Genomic DNA, 19525 nt, shown 5'->3' with positions numbered 1-19525 from the left:
TATATAGAGCGGCTGCAATGACAGTAAAAACAATCGTAATTGTTTATTGTAATTAATTTTTTTTGCATCATAATGGAAATTATCGTACAATACTAGTGTACCATCGTACATCGTACGTAGTCATGAAACTATCGTACTTGTGCGATAATTATTGTACGGTTGTGAACCCTGCCCGGGATTCGGACACCGTTCACGCACACTAGCGAGAAGGGTTTTTAAAAATACTAAAATATTTTTTAGAAATTTATTGATAGCATAGTAACTATTGTCCTTTTTTAATTATTTAATTCGCAATGCTGAATAAATACAATTAATATTTAATGATAAGTTTATTTAATTACACTTATTTTATTTAATAACACTTATACTTAGTGCTAAAATTAATAATGTACTAATAATTTAATTATTTGCAACTAAAGAAATATTTCTTAAATAGTGTTAAAGACCATTATGGTTTTAATCAAATAAGTAAGCCGACTAACATAAGAACTATAAGAAATTAAATAAAACTACTGTGTTAAACATCAATTTATTTATATCAAATATAGTAAACATAATATTACTAATTAAAAAGCAACAAATGTTTTTTTTCATATTTATTGTGTTATGCGAATAAAATAAATTCATAAAAACTAAAGAAAAAATTTAGTTATTACCAACCGTATATATATATACCATATATACCAACCGTAACAGCTATAATCGCTCGTAATCGTCGCTTCTAGCTACCAATAGTTACAATTCATTGATGTAACGTTTCATTGTCGTTGTTTCATTTGAGGACTGATATGGGTACAATACTTACTAGAAAGAAAATGATAATGATAATAATAATGTCACACAAAGTATTATTTTGCTGCTATGCAATACGATATTAATTACACAGTTTATACATTCAAACATTATGTAATATGTTCCGAATCTTTATATCGATAGATGAACACACAATATCCACTATTTTTCTGTTAATAGTAAAATATACGGAGAAAACATCTTATTTCAGTTTCATTATTAGGTATAAAAATGATCTTGAGTAGGGGTAGACTAGGGGAGTAAAATAATCGATTCCACAATTGTATTATTTATGTATAGGGAGTGATATATTATTTATAACTCTAAAATTATTTTATACGGGCTTGCTTTTCTCGTAAGCGGGTTTTAAAATCAGGTTATGTGGCAACTTTACAAGTACCTGTCGTCTGTCTAAGTGTCTAGCACCCGCTGACATTTGATGTAATTGTTTAATCTTAATGTTTTGGCAAAAACGGAATATTTTTAAGCTCATAAGATATAGTTCATGGAATAATAAGTTAAACTAAGTGCTATTAATGTAAAATGTGACATTTTCTTGGAGATTTTCTTCAACCTGTAGTAGATTAAAAGCTTAATATTAAGCTAAGATAAATACTATCCTAACCTCAAACATTATTTAAGTTTCGTTAAAATGTTTTCCATTTGTCGGCAAACTCATCCTGCTACGGGTATAGAGCATGCAATAAGTTGTTGCTTCTTCAATAATGACGAAGTATGTCTTATTACCGCTGGTGCAAATATTATTAAGGTTTTCAGGCTTTTGCCTGAAGGACACACGAAGGAGGTTAACGCCGGTATGTGTTAGTTTTTAAACTGATGGTTATTCTATGTTCTACTTGAAAAACATGATATCTCTATTTTGATTGTACTGGCCAGTAGCAAATTTCGTAGTTACTGGTTAAAACTTTTTTATTATTTTACAAATAAAAACTCTTGAATTTACTAAACCAAATCGAATTCTATAAAGAAGTAATAGGCTTTTTACAGTAATTAAATACAATAAAAACAATATATAAATTTTAGTTATTATTTTATTATATCTTTTTGTATTAATTTTATATATTTTTTTGTATATATATCTCTACTAAATGTGCTTTTGTTTTACTTTTTTGTTTTCACTTAGTTAACTAATCAGGTTAAGGATAATTAATGTAAATCCAAACTGGCTTAAAATTATTGCAAACATATTTTTTAGATATGCTGTGGGTTTTGTTAAATAAAAATATTATTATTATATAGATCTTTACAATATAATGTGTTTCAGCTGGTCAACCCATTCCGCCTAAAATGAAATTAGAATGTTTAGCAACATATACACTATGGGGCAATGTTATGTCTATTGCCTCTGTTAAATGTCCGAGTGCTGGTCGCGATTTATTACTTGTTTCATTCAAAGAGGCAAAGCTCTCAGTATTACAATATGATCTGCAGACAAATAATCTGATAACACTAAGCATGCATTATTTTGAAGAGGATGATATGAAGGTATGTCAAATTTATACACATATGTATTAAAATATGCTTGATGTATTATGTTCTCCTATTTCTATCAGTATCACCCATTTCCCTGGGGGTATTGTGTTATTTTATTTTGACAATTATAATATTTTTTTTTGTAGTTGCACATTTGCCTGGGAAAATACACCACCTAAAGGTAAGTGGTCACCACTGCCCATAGACAATGCCGTAAGAAATACTTATCATCACTTATATCTCTAATGTGCCACTAATCTTGGAAACTGAGCTGTTATGTCCATTGGGCCTGTTACACTGGCTCATTCACCCTTCCGATCGGAACACAACAACCCTGTTTGGCAGTAAAATATCTGATGAATGGGCGGTACCTACCCAAATGGTCTTGCAAACAGCCTTACCACCAACTGCTTATGTTTCATTGGTGTACAGTAATAAGTATTTGTATTGCATTGTGGTCAATTTAAAAGGAAGTTAGCTAAATAATATTTGTAATATATTATTATTATATTTCAATTATGTAAATAGCTTCTTAGTTTCATTCATATTCAGTATATCCATTTTTTCTATGCAAATATTCTAGGGTGGATGGACAACTCACCCACATATACCATGGATCAGGGTGGATCCAGAGTTTCGTTGTGCGGTCATGTTGTTATATGGACGGAAATTAGCAGTATTACCATTCAGGAAAGATATAACTTCTGAAGAAGGTGATCCTTTGGAGGCTAAACCACTGGCTGATAGTAAGAAAAATGTAAGAGATTTATCTAACTTTTCCCGAATTTCTAAACACTTAATTAATTTATATATACAACAGCATTTTTTGAACTTTAATTTAATTTTAATTCAACTCTTCTCTCTTCAAACCGAAACATAGCAACACATATATTCTAATGGCAGGAGTAATGAAAACTAAACAACTTTGTCCTTGAATCATGTATTATTATAGACTTGTTAAAAATTAAAAAAATAAAATTTTCGCGCTTTGAATGTTAGCAATAAATAGCAATGTTGATGTTATAATTAATTCAGAGGATAGTGCTGTATTATAAATAAGATACCTTAATCAAAAGCTTTACTTTTTATGCCATTGGAATACAGTGAAGTAAAGACTTGTATGGGCAAGTCAGCCCAAATAAGTAATTAACCAAATTAGAGCAACAATATAACCCTACAACTGAACGGAGTGTGAATCTCTTTCTCTTGTGAATTTTTGTTTCCTCTTGATTACAGCAACCTGCACAGCCAATGACTAGAGCACCTACACTGGCGTCGTATGTCATCGTCTTAAAAGATCTCGATGAGAAGATAGACAATGTTCTTGATATACAATTTTTGTATGGATACTATGAGCCAACACTTCTATTGTTGTATGAACCTGTTAGGACTTTTCCTGGGTATGTAATTTTGACTGTCTCGTTGGTCTAGTGACTACAAATAGGGCCGCTGACCTGGAGGTCCTGGATTCAATTCCCAGGTCAAGACAAAGGTTTTTCTGTCAGAAAATTCTCTGCGTCTGAACTCTTTTCGGTCGTGTCGGATTTTTATTGTTTAATTCTTATGAACTGGAAGACATATTAAATACTTTTGCAAAATACGTTTATCTAAACATATGATTAACTACAAATAAATGATACTTAATACAGTTGTCCATTATATTTGTCCATTATACAAAATTTCTAATTATATTGAAATTATTAGCACTATACAGTCATGTTTAAAATTACTTTAAAACATTTTAATGAGAATAAGCTTTACCTTTCTACAGGTATGGTGAATGAATGAAATAATCAATCGTTCATATTTGATAATTTGACAAACTGGCACCACTTGCCTGGCTAGCCTTATCATCATTTGTTACATTTTCTATCAAAGACAAGCTGCCTTATTGGTGTAGTGGCCAGCTTATAGGTTGCATATATTACTGGTGGTAGGGCTTTGTGCAAGCTCGTCTGGGTAGGTACCACCCACTCATCAGATATTCTACCGCAAAACAGCAATACTTGATATTGTTGTGTTCCGGTTTGAAGGGTGAGTGAGCCAGTGTAATTACAGGCACAAGGGACATAAAATCTTAGTTCCCAAGGTTGGTGGCGCATTGGATATGTAAGCGATGGTTGACATTTCTTACAATGCCAATGTCTAAGAGCGTTGGTGACCACTTACCATCAGGTGGCCCATATGCTCGTCCGCCTTCCTATTCTATAAAAAAAAAAAAAATCAAGTTCATCGTATCAAATTACGGCTCTGAAACCGCTTATGGCTGTTAGTCCTATGACTAAACTCTCCCCATTCGTGCGTGATGTTCTACAGGACTATAAGAGAGACTTTGCCTGAGTCCGTATTCCCTGATAGGTACAATGTTGTTGTCTTCAAATCCAGAGTAAACAGGTTTCTTATAGGTAAGCGTTCTAGATCCTAGACCGTGTCGATGCTTAACATCAGGCAAGTCAACTGTCAAACGCTGGCCTAATAATTGTAAAAAAAAAAGAAAAAAAAAGAGTGGGGTAATAAAGAGCGTGCTTGTGTACTAGCATAATAATATGTCCTGGGCATATGGCGCCTATTGAGAATAATTGCTGCGGTCGAAGTCAGTCAGGAAACATGATCGTAATCAAACTTTATTATATTTTCAGTCGCACAGCAGTGCGTAGCGACACATGTGCGATGGCCGGTGTCAGCTTGAACATGAGCGCTAGAGTCCATCCAGTCATCTGGGCCACAGGTGGTCTGCCTTTTGACTGTTTACAGGCTGTTCCCGTACAGAAACCACTAGGTATGTTGCTCTGTTTAGTTTATATTTTATTCATTGGGATTTAAATGTTTTAATTCGAATAATATAAATAATCAAACTACTACATGAACTATTAAACATTATTATATATAATTATTCTTTTTTTTTTAAGGCGGGTGCTTAATAATGGCTGTTAACTCGTTAATATATTTGAATCAATCCGTTCCTCCATATGGAGTATCGTTGAACAGCATCGCCACACATACGACCAACTTTCCATTACGTGAGTACATATAATAATATAATAAGAATATGGTAAATATTTGAAATTTCATTTTTTAAATTCTACACATGGATTGTAAAATTAGTCTTATAGAAATTATAGTTAAGTGAATATGGCGTTTTAATATGCCAATATCAATCATATTTAATATGAAAAGTTAGTTGAATACCAATGTTTTTTTTTAATTAAGTTTTTTTTTTTTTAATTTGATGTTGAAAAATAATCAAAAGGAATAACGCTTGTAATCTCCTGATCGATTTTGGACAATATTTCTTTTTAATGGACATTTCAATGAAAGGAAGAAACATGCACAAAGATAAATAAAGCACAAATTTGTGCTTAAACACGAGGACACCCGTTTTTTTCACTCTCTTCTATTCGATACTCGGATAGAGTATTTTTCGAGGCACAGGCGTGTAAACACTGGCGACTCCGAAACTCAAAACGCGTATTGAACGTAGAAGCGTTCCATGTGCTAACCGGGGGCTGGTGGGCAGGCATCCAGGAGGGCGTGTGCGTGACGCTGGACGGCGCGCGCGTGGCGTGGCTGGGCGACACGCGGCTGGCGCTGGCGCTGCGCGGCGGGCAGCTCTACGTGCTCACGCTGCTGTCCGACTCCGTGCGCTCCGTGCGCAGCTTCCACCTCGACCGCGCCGCCGCCTCCGTGCTCACCTCCTGCGTGAGTCCCGACACACCCGCACCCCCCGCACCCCCCGCACCCTCACACCGGACCCACTCTCTCGGCACGCTTTACGTTTGCAGATGTGTGTGATAGAGGAGGACTTCCTGTTCCTCGGCTCCCGTCTCGGGAACTCGCTGCTGCTTAGAGTCACGGAGAGAGAAAATCGGATGCTCTTCTCCGTCGATAAGCCGCTCGAGGCCACGGTCGATCTCACCGTATCCGAATCAGGTAACAGACGATGAAAATTACAAGATGACAATTAATTATTTATTGAACGGAGGCAATGAAATTATTATTATTTTTTTTCCTATTTTTTTTCAGATAAAGAGAGGGAAACCGCCGCCGCCGCCGCCGCCGCCGCCCCTGTCGCCGCCACCACCACCAAGGAACCTCAAAAGGAGACGTCGGACCCGAGCGCTAAGAAGCGACGCATGGACACGATCAGCGACTGCGTGGCCAGCAACGTGATCGAGATCTCGGACAAGGACGAGCTGGAGGTGTACGGGTCCGACATCCGCACGTCGACGCAGCTCACGAGCTACGTGTTCGAGGTGTGCGACTCGCTGCTCAACATCTGCCCCATCGGCGACGCGTCCATGGGCGAGCTGCAGCTGCAGGCCGAGCCCGCCCGCCGGCCCGACGCGCCGCCGCTGGAGCTCGTGTGCTGCAGCGGCCGCGCCAAGAACGGCGCGCTCACCGTGCTGCAGCGCTCCGTGCGCCCGCAGCGCGTCACGGCCTTCGACCTGCCGGGTGAGCTGCACACACCCGCACACACGAAACGCGACGTATACGCACTTTTTTTTAAACAATTACACCTATTAATTAACATTGAAAAAGCAAAAGCGTATTCAGATCTGTAATCATAGTACTCGCATTTCCCGCACTTTTCTGGAACCTGTTTCCGTTTAACCTTTGGGAGCTAACGTTAGTTCGGTCATACTTATACTTAGTGCCTACCATAGTCTACGATAAGATAAAGGCATTACCAATAAGAGTTATAAACTACTATATCTCAGGCTGCGTGGACATGTGGACGGTGATCGGCGAGGCGGGCGAGGGGGCTCGGGACGCGCACCGCGATATGGAAGGCTCGCACGCCTACTTGCTGCTGGCACAGGAAGACGCTACCATGGTGAGCACACTCGTTCGATTACATATCTACTAGACAGTCTATTGACATAATAATAATTAATGATTTTTGTAATTACCTAAAAATGTCTTTTTAACCGTGTTAAAAATCCTTCACTCCAGGTCCTGCAGACGGGTCAGGAGATCAACGAGGTGGACAATTCGGGGTTCATGACGAGTGCGCCCACAGTGTTCGCAGGGAATCTCGGCAACAACAAGTTTATGGTGCAAGTGACGACGTGCGCTATAAGACTCGTACGCAGTGAGTAATTTTGACGTAAATAAATTTGTGCCGTGTGCACAGGCCCTTATAAGGATGCAGTGTAAACTCTTCTCGATGTACATCGAAATGTTTTAATAAATTTTATATTGTAGTCAGTCGTTCGTCTACAGTGCTAATAAATAGACGCAATACAAAACTGATTTTATTTTATACTTTAAATTTTATACCTTAAAAAAATTGCAAAGGTCGGGACTCGGTAGAGGTAAACGATCGCACGACTCCAGTATTGGTAATAGACAGATCAGTCGAACGGTATAGAAGTTGAAACGCTACAGCGCCATCTAGCGACTTACAAATATTTCAGTGCCAACTTTTTACTCATTAATATATATATATATATCATATTGAAACGAGAATGTGATTTAATTAAAAACGTTTTGATTTACATTTTGGGGATCCGTTTGCCTTAAAAGGTGGGAGGAAACGTAAATTAATTGGTCCTTTCCGTTTAAATATTTGACAAGGCGTTGCGAACGTTCGTCACGAAACTAGTGAGTGTGTGCGTGCGCAGACGGCGCGCTGGTGCAGTCCGTCTCGCTGGAGTGGTGCGCGCGCAGTGCGGCGGCGGCCGACCCGTACCTGTGCGTCGTGTCCACGTGCGGCCGCGCGCTCGTGCTGGCGCTGCGGGAGCTGCGCGCGCGCGACGCCGCGGTGAGCGCGCCGGCTCCCTAGCGACTGACGTCTCAGCAGATGAGGCCGATTCGTAGCCGATCATCGTTCATGAAATTAATTAATACATATAAAACTTACAACATTCATCGAGAGAGTTACGAGGCTATGCATATTGAAACGCATTATCTATTCGATGTAATTCAAAAGCCAAATACACAAACATAAATATAAAACATAAATTTGGTACAGCGCAGGCTCGTTGATAAGTTTAACATAATAATAATAATAATTGTACTACGATTTGTATACGTAATAAGTCCCTCCGGTTGCAGTCGGCGCGGCTGGCGCCCACGCGGCAGGGCGTGGCGGCTCGGCTGCGGCGCGCCGTGCCCTACCGCGACCTCAGCGGCCTGTTCGCGCCCGTCGACACGCCGCAGGTACGCGCGCTCACGCACGCACACGCACGATGCCAACGTGTCATATACTCAATGGCTTTCGCTCAGATTGTTAAATACCCCATTTCTTAAAAATAACAAACACAATTAACACTTTCAATTGCAAAAATTTAATAGTTCATTTATTTAAAATTTACTCAATTTTTTAAAAAGTAATTTCCAGCGAGTCGCGCATCACTATGTTTTTTTGTGCTTAATTGTTTTTATGATTGATCTCCTGCTTGGTGCATACATACATTATAAACAGTGGCGTAGCTATCGTAGGGCCAGGTGGTGCACCAGGGCCCTGGAGCTCAGGGGGCCCCTAACCTCAGCTTTGAAAAGAGAGGAGCAGAAAGAGGTTCTATCCCTCATAGAAACGACGTATGTGATTTAGCCTACTAGGGATAAGATGAACTCACTGTTTCCTATTCTTGTTCCTATCTATAACTTTGAAGGCCAATATAAGTTCAAGCTACGCGGAAAGAGGGGATGAGAGCCCGATTCTTTTCTTATGAACCAGGGCCCTTGTTCACCTAGCTACGCCACTGATTATACATGAGAAACTTTGTCCGTATTACTGAATGAATTTTGAGCCTGAAACCCAAGGAAGGAAGTAGGCTACTTTTTATACCTAACACCTCTCCTCCTAACAAATGGGCGAAAACTAGTACTTTTATATACCAAAGTACCAAACCTCAATAAAACTTATAAACATTATGTATCTATATAATATATATATATAATAAAACGATGAATGAATACATACTCAGGTGAAGGGCGAATTTACCGGCAAGGTGAAAGGGAAGAACGTAAAGGCGGAGGGATTCAAACCGGATACGGTGTACGAGTTGAACGACGAAGACGAATTACTTTATGGTGGGGACCAAACGCCAGCCTCTATGGCCAGTGTAAGTATAATAATGACTTAATTAAAATTAATTAACCGGATTGATTAATTGAATTGCATATTTTAAATATTTTTTAATATAATAAAATTTGTAATTACGCGGCTTACCATTGTAAACTTTTTTATTTATATATTTACAACTACATCGAAATAATACATAGAAATAATTATTACAAAGGTTATATAACCCTACTATGTGTAAAATAAATTAGCTGTTTTATTTTTTTATTAAAGGGAGAACATTGTAGTATGATTTGACAGTCTTTATGTGAATTTCGTTATATGTATTATATTTTTGGTAAAATCGTTCAAAGGGCTTAACAGTTTTTTTACTCCGGTGAAATCGCTAAGATCGTCTCGTTGTATATCCGATATTAACTGACAAAACTGAGATGTCCCCAAGTAACGGCCCGTGGCCCGCAGATCCTGCTGCAGGAGCAGTCGCTGAGCGCCGGCGTCCCGCGCCGCGCGTCCCGCTGGTGGCGCGCGGGGCTGCAGGAGCACAAGCCGTCCTACTGGCTGTTCGTGGTGCGCGACAACGGCAACCTGGAGATATACTCGCTGCCGGAGATGCGCCTCGCCTTCCTCGTGCGAGACGTCTGCGCCGGCGAGCGGGTAACCTCCCCTCTCCTCCCCTTTCTTAAGCGATATTCTCATATTTCAAGTAATAACGCAGCTTAGATACTAGCCTTGCAAGCTGCTTATTAAGTCGATAATTGTATTTAGTATTGCTTACGTTTATACTTAACTAGTAACGTCTTTGTGAGCTATTATACTGCTTGCATTTAATTCTATTATACTAGCTTTAAAGCCATGCTCATGTGTTGCTACAATCGCTTGAATTGTATAGAAGTTGATGTGCTGCAGCGCCATCTAGCGGCGAGTAGCAACAAATTAATATTTCAAAACTTTCTTCATAAAAATAATGAGATAAATTTCACGGAAATCGGTCAAACGTATATCTTTTAATCGCAAACAAATATACGAACATCCCTTAGATAAGGTAGTTCAAATAAATAATTTTACATTAATGAAAAAAGTGTGCATGATTGGTTCACAGGGTGCGGGCCAGCTCCAACAAGATTCTAATCATGGTTGCTAACAGACTTGACTGTATATTTATAAAGCACTGTAACAAAGTTTCAGCTCGACCACTAAATTGTATAAGTAGTAGATAGTAGTATTTTTTTTTGTAATTTTGTATACGAGTCTTGTTAGTTGAATAAATAAATTATTATTATTAAAATATATTTAAAATATTGCAGGTGTTAGCTGACAGTCTAGAGTCAGTGCCGATCATGACCGACATGGCGGACGAAGAGGAACTGAACACTGGCCACAGCACCAACGTTGACAGCCTCCAGGAAATCTTAGTGGTCGGTCTCGGCTACAAGGGCTCCAGGGTACTGATGCTATTGCGTCTCGACGACCAGATCATGATTTACCAGGTAAGCAGTGCAGTATAATTATCTTTATACATTCATTAATTAATTATAGATACATTTTTGACAGTAGTACAATAACGATATTAAAAACTGAGCGCTAAAAAATTCTTTATGTTTTTTTTCGTGCATTTTTATGGGAGAAAATGTAATATTAATGTATTTTTTTATTATATTTTACAATCTAAGCGGAATTTATTGTCAAGGTTGGAAATTACAATGTAAAATGTTCAAGATCAGATTACATTATGCCTAGTATTGTTTAGTTTACCTTCATGTCAATAGATGGCGTTAGATGTATTTTTCATCGCGCTATAGGAATGTTTTTTCTAAAGTACAATATAAGTTTTTGTAAATTCATAAAGAGAGAACAATTACACTATTTGACCAGCAGCACCTACTCGGTGGTTTTATTTTTGAAGTCTCACAGCACCAATACTACCGGGTACCCCCAAACATAAAATTTAATGTAACGGGTACACGATCGGTTATTTATCGGCGCGATGTCGGTGTCACGTGGCGCCCCAAGAGTCCCCGTGAGTTACCCGTGTGATGTCCGCAGGCGTACAAGTACCCCCGCGGGAACCTGAAGCTGCGCTTCTCGCGCGTGTCGGCGGCCTTCTCGTTCGGGTACCGCGGGGCCCCCCCGCGCGCCGCTGACGTGCCCGACGTGCGCCAGCTGCGATACTTCGGTGAGTGCGGGCACATTCCATATCAACCTGCTATGGAGCTAGCGGGAAGGCACCAGGCGAAGAAATGTCTTATAGCAGGGGTATGAGGATGGTAGATCACGCGATGACGTCACGGTTAAAGAGATGTGACCTCTAGATACTAGATGTATGATGTATATATAGAAATATATTGTTACATTAAGAGCTTTCTTATTTCTTATTTAACTGTTTTGAGCTTTTTTTTTAATATAATGGTATAAGATAGCAATGGTGGTAAGTGGTTCCCGTTGCCCATAGACATTGTCACAATAAGAAATAGTAACTATCGCTTACATCGCCAATGCGCCAACAAGATTTTGTCTCGCTCACCTTTCAAACTGGAACCCGACAGTACTAAATATTGCTGTTTGGCGGTAGAATATAGGAATACATACAGAATACTGATAAGTTAAAAAATTTAAACAAACATAACAAAATTATATGTAAATTTTGCCCTTATGTTGACAGGTAACGTTGGCGGTTACAATGGGGTGTTTATTTGCGGTCACAACCCTTACTTCCTACTATTGGGTGCTCGAGGTGAACTCAGATTGCACCCTCTATGTCCCGACGAGGGATCGGTCTCCTCGTTTGCATCCTTCAATAATACCAACTGCCCACAGGGATTTTTGTACTTTAACGCTAAGGTAAATATGTTCACTAGTGATATTAAAAAAATAAGTCACTCATGTATTTTAGTTTTATAGATATCATCAATATTGTCTAATAAATTTAAATAACATTTTAAAAATAATTTGGGTACACTAACCGCCGGTTTCCGCACGCGGCTTCGCTCGCGTCCTAGGGGAGGGGTTTGCCGATCTCGCGTTTAAAATATACAAAGTAGCCCATGCTCCATCTCGGGGTCCAAGTTCGCTTCGTACTAAATTTCATCAAAATCGCTTCAATGATGTATCGGCGAAAGCGGCACGAATAAACAAAGTTTTTTCGCATTTATAGTATTTTTATGAATAAAGGCTACGATAGAGGAGCGGTCAGATGATAAACAAAGCGCGAGGGTAATACTCATGAACGGTCGCAGGGCTCGCTGCGCATCTCGCTGCTGGCCACGCACCTGTCGTACGAGGCGGCGTGGGCGGTGCGCAAGGTGCCGCTGCGCGAGACGCCGCACGCCGTGACGTACCACGCCGAGTCGCGCACGTACTGCCTCGTGTGCTCCGCGGCCGCGCCCTCGCCCTCCTACTTCCGCTTCAACGGCGAGGACAAGGAGCGCGCCGACGAGAGCAAGGGCGACCGGTGAGCTGGCGCCCGCGGGTGGCCCGGTATTCTAGCGCTAGCCGGCACGACCGCGGCCCTGGGACGTAACGTCCCGAGGTTGGTGGCCCTCGGTGATGTGAGGAGTACTCGATGTTCCTAGCGGCGTCTATGTGTAGAGACGATAGTGACCGCTTCCCACAGAGTGGCCCATCGGCTATCTATTAAAAATAAAAAAAGTAATAGCACTTCATTGAAGAGGTGTTGTTTGGTGGTAGGTTATTTTTTTTCTTACTTATGGATTTAATAAATTAATATTTAACCAGGTTCCCGTACCCCATGACGGAAAAGTTTGCAGTGATGCTGTTCTCGCCGGTCTCGTGGGAGGTGATACCGAACACGCGGATAGAACTCGACGAGTGGGAACATGTCACCTGTTTGAAGAACGTGTCGCTATCGTACGAGGGCACGAGGTCAGTGTGATATATGCGAATATTATGATTCAATACGTTATGTAAAAAAAATGAGCTCAGGATCTGGGCAATTATTTTATGGATATATGTTTTTAACGAGTTTACTGAGTGAAACAACTTATAATCCACCTTTAGTTCAAACATGTAGCTTAATCGATTTATTTAATGTGTATCTACCGACAAGTGGACGAGAAATATAATTATTTAAGCATCTACTGGTGGTAGGGCTTTGTGTAAGCTCGTCTGGGTAGGTACTACCCACTCATCAGATATTCTACCGCAAAACTTGGTATTGTACTTGGTATTGTTGTGTTCCGGTTTGAAGGGCGAATGAACCAGTGTAATTACAGGCACAAGTGACATATACATCTTAGTTCCCAAGGTTGGTGGCGCATTGGTGATGTAAGCGATGGTTAACATTTCTTACGATGCCAATGTCTATGGGCGTTGGTGACCACTTACCATCCGGTGGCCCATACGCTCGTTCGCCTTCCTATTCTATATAAAAAAACTTAAACACTTAGTACTTGAAGGGGTTTTGTCGCATTTTTAAACTTTTTAATTTGTTACATCAGCGTAACGTTTTAAAACTTAAATAGCTGTAAACGTACAATGTAAACGACAATGCAACATAATATTTTTACATTTCGTCTATATATATGTCGCGGATTCAAATGGATTGCCATTTAAATGGCCGCCATTGTCGTCCAATATGTTCAATTTATTACATCAGTCAGCGCGCGCGGGACCGCGGGGCTCGCGCGACAAGCGGTCACACGCGCTACTGACATACTCCTTTGTATTTTATATTTCCATCAGTCGGCTACATAGTAAAATAGCCACCCGTCTTATATGTTTCACACTTGATGTCTGACAACCGACCAACGTACATGACATACATCGCGTTGTGTGGTGTTGCTATTCTAATAAGTGACGTCGTACACCAGCTTAAATTTATTATCTCTGACATATATATTTGTTAATTGATTATATATTTTTCGTTTTTGTTGTACAGTTATAATATTTTTTCTTATATTACTTTTGTCTGCAATACCTCTTCGTTCCGAATAAACGTTTTCTATTCTATTTTAAGTTCAGAGTCGGAGAAGTGCTGTCATTAAAATAAACTTTGTTCCCAGGTCTGGTCTTCGAGGTTACATCGCGATAGGGACGAATTACAACTACGGTGAAGATATTACGTCTAGAGGAAGGGTGGGGTTCTTGTAATATAAGTTTTTTGCTTCGTTTAAGTGACCCAGTGGTTAGAATGTCTGAATCTTAACCGATGATTAAGGAATCAAACCCGGGCAAGCACCACCTAGTGTCCATGTGCTTAATTCGTGTTTATTTTCATCTCGGCGGTGAAGGGAAACATCGTTGGGAAACCTGCATGTGTAATTGTAAAAAAACCTGTAATTTCGCTGAAGTTCTGACATGTGTGTATCGATCAACACATTTGAAGTTGCATGGTTGCATAAGGTCCAAATCTCCTCAAAAGGTCTAGGTCTAAGCCCACCAGACCGTTATTCCACATATTGCTTTACTTCTGGAAGAACCGTGCAGTCAGCTATTACGAATTATATAATATATTTATTATTGAAAAAAAAAATATATTCAACATTACAAAATCTAAATAACGAAACTTTGGTCCATTACCGCCACGGTAGCATGCGCAACCGATCCCGTGGCGCTCCTCGTTAAGAAGGAAAGGGTACCGCTGGTTTTTTAGTGGGTATTCCGATGTTCGGGGCGCTCTCGGCGCCTTGGACACAGCGAGCCCCACTTACCCCCCACTGTTCCCGTGGGGGAAACGCTAAATGCGTTTTTTCAGCGCTAAAAAAATGGTTCATTACCGTTCAGTTATCACTTATTTATGTCTATAACAATATGTAAGTGCCGGCAGTAAACCCACAATAAAACAGCGTGGTGGAATAAACTCCAAACCATTCGCTTAAAAGTTTTATCCATCAGTGGGAAATCTGATTAATATTTTAAACAATTATAGTCATTGTAAAAATTACTCATTTTGAATTTTTTACAGATAATCATATACGATATAATAGACGTCGTACCCGAACCGGGCCAGCCGCTAACCAAGAACAGGTTTAAGGAAATATACGCGAAAGAACAGAAGGGCCCGGTCACGGCTCTCACGCAAGTTCTCGGGTTTTTGATATCAGCTGTCGGACAAAAGGTAAAATTTGTTTTAAACAATGTAATAAAGCAATGCATTCCGATTATTAGAACATAATATTCCTATATTTTTGCTGTTTCTTTCTGATTTGGGTAACAGGGATAGCAACCTTTTCGGCCTGAAAAATACACCACTCCCCGATACAAAGACATCTTATATAAATATATTACGAATTTAATAGTATTTCTTTTGAAAAAAAGTTTCAGAAAAACGAGTAAACTAATTAACGAAACTAAAATATGTCACAAAATTATTCAAGACCTATCAAATTATTTTAGTTGGGTAAAACTTTTGACAGTTATGAATGACCTTTGAATGATTTTATCATACTTCATTATATCGATACTCTGTGTCTTTTCGATTACAAAAATAGTTTAATTAATTAATTAATTTTTTTTTTCTAGATCTACATATGGCAACTCAAAGACAATGAACTGGTGGGCGTGGCGTTCATAGACACGCAGATTTACGTGCACAGGATGCTAGCTGTGAAGAATTTAATCTTAGTAGCGGATGTGTATAAATCGATATCTTTATTGAGGTATCAGGATCAGCACAGAACACTCTCGCTAGTGTCGAGAGATTTCAGGACGGCTCAGGTATGTTCATTCTAATGATTCTCAATCTTAAGTATTAAGTAGACCTTGGATATACGGTCGCAGATTATGTAGGCTAGTAAATAGTTATTGGATTTTCTTGTCTTGAAAAAAAAAAACGGAGTTCGGAGTTGGAATATTTGCTTTGTTCCTCGTGCCTCGGAAAGCACGTAAAGCCGTTGATCCTGCGCTTAAACGCTATCATATAGTGTGGGAATTCCTGCATCATCAGATTATGAGACACTAGTTTAAAGTTTGGGAGTTGCAGATGTTAGGTTAGGTTATGTTAGTTATATAAAAATATGTTATATAAAAAGTAGCCGATTTCCTTCCTGGGGATTCGTGGTTGCTTTAAATTTTATCAAATTTGGTTTAGTGGTATAGCCGCGCAAACGTATCAGGAAGTCAGATATACTTTTGCATTTATCCTTTTAGTATAGATGAAATGAAGTAATCATAACAATACTTTGGTATATAATTATATCGTATCCCTTATTACGTAAATTACGTAATTTGAATATAAATATGTTTTATTCCCGAAACAGATTTACGACATGGAGTTCATGGTGGACAACACGAGTCTCGGCTTCCTCGTGAGCGAGGCGGAAGGGAATTTCGCGCTCTTCATGTACCAGCCGCAGGCCAGGGAGAGTTATGGAGGTATAAGAACAGACAAACATTAAGTTATATATCAATATAAGGATACAAATAATATCCGTATCACCCTTTTTGTATTAATCTCGACACAAAGTTGCCTCTAAGAGATCGCTATTAGCTATAAAGTGGCTTCGTAAGTAACGAATATAAATTTACATAATATAGTGTAATTATGAATATCATATATTTGATATGTCATATTTTTGCTAAATATATGAATCATACTAGCCAAGATGGCCAAGTGATAAGAACGCGTTAATCTTAACCGATGATCGGCACCCGGGCAAGCACCACTGAATTTTTATGTGCTTAATTTGTGTTATAATTCATCTCGTGCTTGACGGTGAAGGAAAACATCGTGAGGAAACATGCATGTGTCTAATTTCACTGAAATTCTGTCACATGTGTACACCACCAACCCGCATTGGAGAAGCGTGGTGGAATAAAATCCAAAACCTTCTCCACAAAAAAAAGAGGAGAGGCTGTTACTATACTGGCTTCACAGGCTGTTACTATACTGTATATAAAGCAATTTTAAGTAATAAGTATATATGGAAGTCTATAATCGCAGCAATTGCGTCACTAACATTTATTATAATTATATTATTGAAGTAAAAATATAATTGTGATTTAAGAAAATATAATTTGCTTATTTTGTTTTTATTCATTATATTCGATTTAAAAACTCTTTTGTCACAGGTCAGCGCCTGATCCGCAAGTGCGACTACCACGTGGGGCAGCAGGTGCACGCCATGTTCCGCATCGCGGCGCGCGACTCCACCACCCGCCACTGCACCGTCTACAGTGAGTACACCCGCCACGCGATGGACGATCGTCCGTCACAGATTTTATTGTACATTTTATAATATAAATAGATTAAGTAACCGATTTTTAGTAAATAAGTAAATGATTTTCTACATGACGAATTGGTGATACTTTTACTAATTAAAAGATATTTTGAATTTGGAACAGTTTGCGCTTAGATAATTTCTAAACGTTAATTTTATTGTTATCTACAATAATCACCCGTCGTTTGGAAATTGGGCCTTTGAATGAATAGCTACATAATAATATATCTCTTCAGCGACCCTCGACGGTGGTCTGGGCTACGTGCTGCCGGTCTCCGAGAAGGTTTACAGGAGACTGCTGATGTTGCAGAACGTGATGAACAACTACTGCTGTCATATCGCTGGATTGAATCCAAGAGCGTACAGGTACAGAAACGGAGGAAAACCGAATATATTATATACAGATAACAGCGTTATATTATACAATAATAGTTATTATTTGGAACATCAATTAATGAGTCTATATTGAATAAATGATTTACAATTTGTATAATTCCAAACAACTCCTTCCAAACAACCATGGATATTAAAAAAAAAACAAAATAACAGTCTGTAAAAGTCCCACTGATGGAGTATGTTTTCTAATTTTTTTAAAAGGTTATCCTTTACGTTTATAAGTAGCTTATGAAAATGAGGTCAAGTGTGTCCGGATTTGATCGTAATGTCCGTTCCGCGCCGCAGGACGTACAAGAGCGCGCGGCGCTGCGTGGGCGGCGGCGCGGCGCGCGGCGTGCTGGACGGAGACCTCGTCGCGCTCTACACCGGGATGCCGCGCGCCGACCAGCACGACGTGCGTACACACGCTCACACACATACACACACACACGCATATAATACACACACACGCATGCACACACATATACACACACGCATGCACACACATATACACACACACGCATGCACACACATATACACACACACGTATGCACACACATATACACAGACACGCATGCACACACATATACACACACACGCAAGCACACACATACACACACATACACAAACAAACAAACATACACACACACACACACATACACACACACACACACACACACACTCATAACTATAAATACGCCAACACACACAAAATACACGCACACACACACACACATGTATTCAATACCAAAATAAATTATTTTAAAACCTGCATTTATACCTATGCGTACTCTTTATATCCTGTTTAATTTCAACACATTTTTACAGATTGCTAAGAAAATAGGTACGAAGGTGGAAGAAATATTGGGAGATCTCTACGAGATAGACAGACTGACCGCTCATTTTTAGTTTTAAGATTATCTTGTAAATATTATGAATTACATTATTTGATAAATGTAAGGTGACATTTTTATTTACCTATCATCGTGTACAGAGTAAATTTATAAAAACGATCATAAACGCTTTTCATTTTCCATTTGTTACATTTTATATAACATTACTACTTAATATAACCGTTACTTACTTTCTAAAAATATCTAGATAAATCCAATTATTAACCAATCAAATTATTTAATTTATATATTAATAATCTTGTTAATGATAGCTAACATTGTAACTGTTACTAAGTAACTTAAAGTAAAGCGTTTCTTTTGTTAGCGAGATTTTTTCCACTACCCTGTTTGTTAAGTTAAAGAGCCGAGATGGCCTAGTGGTTAGAACGCGTGAATCTTAACCGATGATCGTGGGTTCAAACCTGGGCAAGCATAACTGAATTTTCATGTGCTTAATTTGTGTTTATAATTCATCTCGTGCTTGAAGGTGAAGGAAAACATCGTGAGGAAACCTGCATATGTAATTTCATTGAAATTCTGCCACATGTGTATTCTACCAACCCGCATTGAAGCAGCGTGATGGAATAAGCTCCAAACCTTCTCCTCAAAAGGGAGAGGCCTTAGCCCAGCTGTGGGAAAAAATATTATTATAATAGTGATTGAGACCAAGTCCACGCGAGCTGGTTCTCGATGTCACCGCCTAACTGTGACATCAATTCCATCGCGAACAAAGAAATTTGGCAACTCCCTTCTTTGTCGCACTTCCA

General features: G+C 39.1%; 1 protein-coding gene across 1 annotated transcript; it reads left to right on the top strand.

Moving 5' to 3' along the window:
- Positions 1 to 1219: 1219 nt before the first annotated feature.
- On the top strand, positions 1220 to 18825 carry LOC126777493 (cleavage and polyadenylation specificity factor subunit 1). Its single transcript, XM_050500500.1, has 28 exons — positions 1220 to 1607; positions 2078 to 2298; positions 2870 to 3043; positions 3523 to 3686; positions 4926 to 5065; positions 5196 to 5306; positions 5804 to 5985; positions 6069 to 6216; positions 6310 to 6738; positions 7005 to 7120; positions 7240 to 7378; positions 7911 to 8050; positions 8344 to 8448; positions 9219 to 9356; positions 9779 to 9970; positions 10621 to 10803; positions 11360 to 11489; positions 11976 to 12154; positions 12550 to 12764; positions 13049 to 13195; positions 14335 to 14407; positions 15237 to 15389; positions 15794 to 15988; positions 16531 to 16645; positions 17342 to 17446; positions 17727 to 17856; positions 18172 to 18280; positions 18694 to 18825. Exons 1-28 carry the CDS (start codon positions 1445 to 1447, stop codon positions 18772 to 18774), a joined length of 4377 nt encoding a protein of 1458 aa, XP_050356457.1. The 5' UTR covers positions 1220 to 1444; the 3' UTR covers positions 18775 to 18825.
- The last annotated feature ends 700 nt before the right edge of the window (positions 18826 to 19525 follow it).

The sequence above is a fragment of the Nymphalis io genome, chromosome 23 (assembly GCF_905147045.1).
Source record: "Nymphalis io chromosome 23, ilAglIoxx1.1, whole genome shotgun sequence".
Lineage (NCBI taxonomy): Eukaryota > Metazoa > Arthropoda > Insecta > Lepidoptera > Nymphalidae > Nymphalis > Nymphalis io.
This window is presented reverse-complemented; position numbering and strand designations above follow the sequence as displayed.

Bases quoted from the DNA above. Each gene is read 5' to 3' on its own strand.
- LOC126777493 (XM_050500500.1), top strand. From the start codon at position 1,445: ATGTTTTCCATTTGTCGGCAAACTCATCCTGCTACGGGTATAGAGCAT. The intron at 7,379-7,910 runs GTGAGTAATTTT...GTGCGTGCGCAG, and splicing joins CGCTATAAGACTCGTACGCA to ACGGCGCGCTGGTGCAGTCC. The intron at 17,857-18,171 runs GTACAGAAACGG...TCCGCGCCGCAG, and splicing joins TTGAATCCAAGAGCGTACAG to GACGTACAAGAGCGCGCGGC.